Raw genomic sequence first — 7,500 nt, 5'->3', positions numbered from 1 at the left:
CGAAGATAATTAATTAGGTCGCCTGCCGGTGCAGAAGACCGAAGGAAATGAGATTCTTGTGCCTTTTCCTTTCCCTTTTTGCAAACAAACTCACTGCCCGATACCAGCTGCTCGGAGGTGTACTGGAACTGTTGATTTAGGTCGGCTTGTCGTCAGGATTTCCTGCTGAACCGTTGCAGATTGTGATCTGCTGGGAATTAGTCAATTGTAGCACGTTTGTTCAGCCCCAGAACGGATTCTCGTGTGTTGTTCTAGCACGAAAGAACCCTTTCCCAACCGAAGTCAATGCGACAGAGTTTGTTATGTTTATTTAAACTTTCTTTCTCGGATATGTCTTTGCTTTATGAAGAATCCACCAGAAGCCAAAGGGCTAATAAATATGATGAATTTTTGAACACCAAAGATTTGTCAAACCAATCAATTTTACTTTATTTCACCCGCAACCCCACAAAGGTTAAGGTCCCTTAACGGAACAGCTTGCTCGCTACCTTCATGGCCAGCAGTATAAACACCACGGTGGCGATGGCGGTGCCCCCGATTACCGCTGCGTTTTTGGCCACCTTCGTGATGTTGGTGATCGCTGGGAGCACACAAAGGCGAGCGTCACGCATTTTGCTACGCAACTCATCGCAATGGCATTTGGCCGTTTCCTCGATCGTCGGATTGGGCAAGACACTGCCCCCCGAAGTTTGCGTTACGTTCACATCTTCACTCTCCATGTCCTGCAATATCGAGGTTCCCGAACTATCGGCCACTTCGATTACCATCATCGATTTGGAGTCCACGTGAATGGTGTGCGATACGTTCAGCGCTGCCCGGCCAACTCCGCACCGATCGAAGTCTACCGGCGTGTTTTGTAGACGAAAGTGCATGCATCCATCCGGTGCGATCAGAAAATCGTACCGATCCAGCACTCGGTGGCCACAGTACAGGTCCAGCGTGCCCACCACGGTGTCGGTCGTGTTTTCCACGAAACGTGAGCTGCAGCGAACGTTTAAACACATATCGTTGTGCAGCAGCTTCAACACACCCGTCTCCATCGTTGGGTAGGTACTGTTGTGCCGGACCGCGAATATTCTATCGAGTAGGATCAGATACGCAAACGAACCGCCCGGTACCCTTACCTTCACCGGGCATTCCGCCGGTGGGGACAGATTTCTCAAGGAAGCACCTGCCATCGAAGGCATGGCATCACCGAAATCGGGAAAGGCCAATGATGGTCCCGACGCGGCAGTAGCTCCGATCGACAGTATCGTCAGTAACGCGCTGGCCTTACACTGCATCATTGTTCGGCACACAACCATACAAGACTGAGTATCGCAAGAACGCGCCCCAAAACAGTGACCCTCCCTAGGGGACACTGGACCCAGTGGATGGATTTGGCAAGGACGCTGATTGCAGGATAATTGAAGAGTAAATGCAATTACCCCCGGAAACGGAACCTAATCGAGCAGAGCGACCGCTTGTGATGATTACAAGTTTCCTAATCCGATCGATTTAATATTATAGCAAGTCTCCCCGGGTCCTTACGGAGTAATTTATGTGCGTGAATGTGAACACAGGACATGGGGCAAGAGGTAACCGATTACGAAATTGTGACGTTTCTCAGAGCAATAAAATGTTTTAAGAAGATTTTAAAAGACTCTTTACGGCACGGAAGCCAGCAGGTGCCAGGCACGAATGGTTTTTACATCTCACACAGGTGACACCGACTGAGGTACCATCCCCTCGGGGGGGGGGCGGGTTTTTATCACAGAAAAGAAACGATCCCAGGGCCGATTGCAGCATTCCTTGGCGTGCGCAAAGGGCCATTCCAAAGGACCAACCCGGACCAAGGGCGAGCGGAGGCTGTGGAATCATAAACATTCGGGCTGACGCCCGCTACGACACCGAAACCCGGGATGCCGAGGTCAAGGGGTAATAAAAACAAAGTGATAACGAGTTCCACCACTGGCGTCACTAGTGGGTACGGGGAGCCAAAGAAAGAAAGAGAGAAAAGATTCAAATTACCACGATTTGGTAATAAAGTCTCGCGAGGGCGGTAGCAGTAGTGGTAGTGGTAGTGACGCATTGGCAAGGCGCCCGGTATTAAGGGGGCCAAGTCACCAAACGGAACACTTAAAGAAAAGCGGATCCTACGACACTCAAGGATACAGAATATGATGATGCCTCCGGGCGTCAGTCAGGTGCATCAAGCGTGTAAGGAGCGGGCATTGAAATGATGAAGGCCCCAACGAATATAATGAGTGACGGACCATCATCAACATCATCAGGCCTAATCCAATTTGAAGCAGACAATTCCGAGTGGAACCAGGGATCGCTGAAGTATTCTGACGACCCTCAACCCAATCGCACAAGCACAAGAGCACAGAGGTTCTTGCTTTCGGCGGTTAATAGATGCGGTGTGCGTCTTCATTATCAGTGACGGTATCGCTGAGGAATGAGGAGCAGCTCCACGCCATTATGAAATCGAGTACCATCAAAAGGCTTCAACCCGCCACACTCAAATCAGCGAGCTTCGAGACGAGGAGTCCGAAGGTTAGTTGTAGGAACACCGGCGCAGAGAACCATTATAATTCCCTCGGTACGATTCATTCGATTGCATCCAGAAGTGGAAGGAGTTGTTAACTCCATAGTAGAGTTATATAAATTTACATATAAATATATTTTAATGAAATAATGGCTTGATAGCTACTGGTATTATGCATATAACGCAGTAACGACATCTTCTTTTATGCATCTACAAATGTCGTTTCGGAATTGTGTTTTTGCGGGAAGCATTGCACCATAACTTTAATATTAAAAAAGGTGTAGACAATGCATAAAAAAGTGATGATTATTCTAGCTGAGAGCACGTGCCGGATGGAGAATTTTTGCGGCAAAAAAGTAATGATGGACAGAGAAAAATAATCGATGATAACGAATTGGTGGCATTCTTCGACATGGGATTCATGCTAAACGCGTAAAGAGCTTGCCGAATTGTGGCGAAGGCACCATACACCGGCTTTCAAACGAATCATTGTAAACTGTTACAAAAATGTTTTTCTTGTTGCACGTGGATTAAAAGTAAAAGACATGGGAAGACAGAAACGAAAGTGGTTCCCGTACTTGTATCAATTCACTGCGAGCTTGGAAAAGGAGCTTCTGGTGACAATCCTAAATTTAAAAAAAGGCTGATGTACACCATGGTCAACCAGGTCCATCGCAAACAAAGTGAAATATTCTCTGCGCAAAGGTAAATGTGGTGCATATGGCATTTGAAATGGATGGAGCACGGCGAGTTGTTAAAACCTGGTGAAGTTATGTCATAACAATTTGCAATAAAACTGCTAGAATGGCAAGAAGGACACAACGCACTAATCTATCTACACATCGTTGGACGCGCTGAACCAAATATTGCTGATTCGTACAAATAATATTTGGAAAATATTTGGTTTATGCTCAACTCAATTTAAAAAAATTAAAGAAACCGAATTGTTCAACAACATGAAGAGTGATTCAGGACTCTAGAACCACGTGAAGAGCTGCGTGATAAAGGAACCATACAACCACCACATCCACGCAATCTTCCATGAGCGACCTCGCTTCGAATGTGTCACCGCGTGTCTCCGGCCGGTGCTAACCGAAATTGAATTGCGCTCGATATCACGGACGGAGTGACAAACAATGAAGTCAGCTGAGAGCTGAGTATCAACTCGTCCCCTCGCCTTCTGCCCTTTCATGCTTCAGCGCACAACCAAGCTCCTGAAATCGTGGAAAGTCCAGGCCATGAAACCAGTGGCAGTAGGCAGCGCATTTCGGATTCCCTGGCTATTCTTTTCAAACAACCTACGCCAAGTAGTGCAGCGCGCAAAAACCAATTCAAACGCCCGCCAGTGCCGTCCACATCCGCGTGCTCTGTTGCTTCTCTTCTATTCCATTCCCTCGTGCACCTGAAGATTCCAGCTTCGATCGTTGTCCGAATGGGAGACGGAACGTCGAGACGTGCTTTCGACGTGTCACACGGTACACGATAAGCTTGAAATGGTTCTCCCTTAACTCGCACACCAAGTGCTGTTTCTCGGCAAGGTTCTAGGATTTCTAAATTCGCAAGTCTTTTCGATGAATCTTCCGCTATCCCCCCGGGGTGGGACGTTTGGTTACAACCGAGAGCGCGGCAAAGCGAGTGCCACTAGTCTCATTGGTTCCGGAGATGGAAAACTTTGGTTCGCCCAACCCAGATCCCGCGCTATGCTGGGCACGTGGATAAGGCATGGGTCAGGCCACATCCTCCGCCAGGCAGCCAGTCAACCTTCTGCTCGGTGTGTTCTATGCTTTTGCTTTGTTCCGGCCGTTGCTGCTCGTAAAAGTTTTTCATTCATCTCCAGCCAACCCCGCATGTGCCAAAATAGAACGGAGAAAATGAAAACAGAAGAAGAATTCCACCCACTACTCCCACGCCAACCACACAAGCGCCCTGTCCGCATCTATGCTCCCTTGTGGGGGGTAACAGGTCTCTCTCTCTCTCTCTCTGTCTCTCGTTCTCGTGGCGTTCTCGTGGAATTTTCATAAAGTAAAAAGGAAAAGAAAGTTCTACATTATCCTACGGGTAGCCGTAGACCCACATGCACACACAAAGACACCCACCCACCCACAGGGAGTTGGGTGGCCTTCGCTTTGATCCAACCAGGCTGCTCTGGGCGTGAGGGCTGGTCCTCGGTACGGTACTCGGTGCACGGCATAGTTCTCTATTGATTTTAACCATTTTTTATGCATCCGCATGGTTCCAAGTGCAGGTTCAACTCTTCGTTAATGCTCTCATACCTAACCACACCAACGAATGAACGAACGAACGGACGGACGGGTTCGGAATCGATGATGGAGACAAATGGTTGGTGGTTGACTGAGTATTTGGTTCATCGTCCGCTTTTCCCCGAACCCGGGGTGCCCAGAGGTGTCGCAAAGGTGTCACCAGCACCTGGTTCCACATGCCGGCAGCATCGATCCAGCGCGCTTCATCATTAAATCTCAACGATGCTCGCCTCACCTGGATTCCCTCGACACACCAAAACACGCTCGCTCTACCGCCGGTCTTCCATCCTAATACCCATCATGGTGCGATTCCGGCTGCGTAAATCATAAATCACGTTTTCGATTATTCATATTTTATAATCTTGGGATGAATAAATTTTGCGGCACTTTAGCGAGCGAGCGCGCGCGCTGGAGCCGGAGATTTAAATTGGTGCGACACGGACGCCTGCAATCCGTGGTCCTGATCTCTGGACCTCTGGCACTAAATCCAATTGGAATCGGCACCGAAGGAAGGTAGAATAGATGGAAGATTCAATTCATCGCATGTCGTTTGCTAAATCTTACTAACAAGATAACGGCAGCTTTAAATCATCGACAAACTGCGTTCGAAATGCATTAAAGCCATCGAGCGTCGGTCGGTTGAAAGGATGAAACGAGCATGAGGATGAACCAACAAATCAACGCCCAAAATGGGGTGTTCCACGAAATGAAATGATCTGTTCCATGGTTCCATTCGTCCGAGAGCGTCAACCGCTAACCGGAACGTAAACCCGGGGTGGGGCCCGGGTGCTAAACAACGCCACACGACGGCGGCCGTGGACGATATAGTAGCTAACCCATCTTCTTCTTTCGGGATTTAGTGCCGATGGACGAGTCGAAGACACAGGAGAGGGCGAAAGTAGGTCACGAGTATTTGGGCCGGACCACGTTCAGCCCGGGCCTCTCTATCAGTCGTTTGCTAGAGGCGTCTCTTCGGACGAAATGCCATCACGCCAAGGAGTGGGGCTCGGAGTGAACGCATAAACACCGGAAATACCTGATGACGATTTGGCCAAACACCAAAAGCACCAAACTGCCCCTCGGGAGGGAGGCGTAGGAGGGCATCATCAGGCTGCTAGGGGTGGCAGCAGGACGGACGCAGAACTTACGCGGAGCTTACTTACATCGGGCAGAACGTAGCGTTCGCTGAAGGTGGATTTCCGCTGCTCTTCCTGCTCCTGGTCCAGTTCCGGCAGCCGGAAGTATCGCACGAATGCGTAGTACTGTATTAGCAGCAGCAGGACGGCCCCGATCACGCACGACATCAGGCAGAACAGCAACAGATTAACGAAATCCATCTTATCCGACCTTCCGGGAATGCTTTCCGCTGCCGATCGTTTGCTCTATCTCTCTGTCCGGAGTGGCTTCCGTCGAGGATTAAATGTTCCCTGGCTCGAATAATGCACTGTTTTTCGGATGGTAGGACGAATCACGACGGCTTGTAGTCGGACACTTTCACTGCTTCTTCGGTCCTGGAGCACCACCGAGAGAAGAGGCGGACATCGGCGACGGTGGCGGCGGTGGCGGCGGCGGCAGCGGCACGGAGCACTCCCTCGTCAACTTGCACGATCGAGATGGACACCGGGATGCATCGTTGGTCGCACTTTCGTTCGATTTTCGACTCGCGGACGCACGCCAGGACGTACCGATCCGTTTCCCGTTCTTTCTACTTTTGTTTGCCCGGTCCGCGGTTCTGTTTTGTTTTGCGGGGTGTTTGGCCTTCACTGGCTGGCAGGCGCGTTTACCACCGGAATCGAACACGCGGAGTTTACTTTACACTATGTAGCAGTTGGTTCTTGATTATTTTTTTATAAATAATTACTAAAACATCACTATTGCAGGTTTTCATCATCGTAGTTTGATGAAAAACGGGAGATTGCTTTTATTAAAATGATCCTACCTCTCAACTCGCCATCATAGCGCAGTCCTTTAAACAGTGGTATGCAAAAGATTAACAACATTTTTACTTTTATGAAGAGTTTGGTAATTTATTTAATAATTTTATAATTTTTAAGAGTATCGCATAGTTTTATTAAGTTTGCTAAGCAAATAATGATACGCAACTGAGTGATTGGTTCTTTTCGATGCTTCACACATCCAAAAACATCGCGCATTTACGACAAGTGTAGTAGCCAGTGTTCAAATGGCAAAAAGGGCGGGAGCGACCGTCGTCGAAGGAAACGTGGATTGGAAAATCACATGGTTAGCTATAAATAATTTTGATTATCTAATATTTATTACAAGCTATAAGAGATTTCAAAATAATTTCATTAGGCTAGGGTAAGTGCAGCTGAGTGCTTGAATTACCACTTCAGTTACGATGTGCTGCGAAGAAAGAATTGCGAATACAAAGGAAAACAAAACTCATCAGATTAAAAATAAAGAGTGTAACACCTTCTAAATGATTTTTTAATGTTTTCTCATTTCATCACATTCCCGCTAAAAATAGGCGCACTCTAGTTTTGAATTGGATGATTTTATTTTTATTCAAGTTTCTCCTGGCGTCTTTGCTCTCATCAGAAATATCGCTAAATATAAAATAGTGAATAAATTTACAAATGCTGTGAATGCGTTCGAATCCCTTGCCACTCACTCACCTTCTGCACTCTGTCCACATTGCGTACCACGCCCGCTACTAATAGTCCAACCGTCCCGTCATTGCCAAATTTC

The 7,500-nt window shown here is 47.9% G+C and overlaps 2 protein-coding genes across 4 annotated transcripts in view; both read right to left on the bottom strand.

Annotated features, from left to right (window-relative positions):
* Positions 1–6,499, bottom strand: part of LOC126573165 (PDZ domain-containing protein 8) — a 15,206-nt gene extending 8,707 nt beyond the window's left edge. For both annotated transcript variants that reach the window (XR_007607991.1, XM_050233093.1), the window contains exon 1: positions 5,955–6,499. Coding sequence is in view for 1 of the 2 variants with exons in the window: in XM_050233093.1 (XP_050089050.1) it covers positions 5,955–6,128 (174 nt within the window). In the remaining variant the exon portion in view is untranslated. The remainder of the gene's footprint in view (positions 1–5,954) is intronic.
* A 791-nt stretch (positions 6,500–7,290) lies between these two features.
* Positions 7,291–7,500, bottom strand: part of LOC126573156 (voltage-dependent calcium channel type A subunit alpha-1-like) — a 26,834-nt gene continuing 26,624 nt past the window's right edge. For both annotated transcript variants that reach the window (XM_050233083.1, XM_050233084.1), the window contains exon 26: positions 7,291–7,500. This exon is cut by the window's right edge and continues 3,992 nt beyond it. The gene's annotated coding sequence lies outside the window, so the exon portion shown is untranslated.

The sequence above is a fragment of the Anopheles aquasalis genome, chromosome 2 (assembly GCF_943734665.1).
Source record: "Anopheles aquasalis chromosome 2, idAnoAquaMG_Q_19, whole genome shotgun sequence".
Taxonomy (NCBI): domain Eukaryota; kingdom Metazoa; phylum Arthropoda; class Insecta; order Diptera; family Culicidae; genus Anopheles; species Anopheles aquasalis.
The sequence above is the reverse complement of the archived record's forward strand: the minus strand, read 5'-3'. Positions and strand labels throughout refer to the sequence as shown.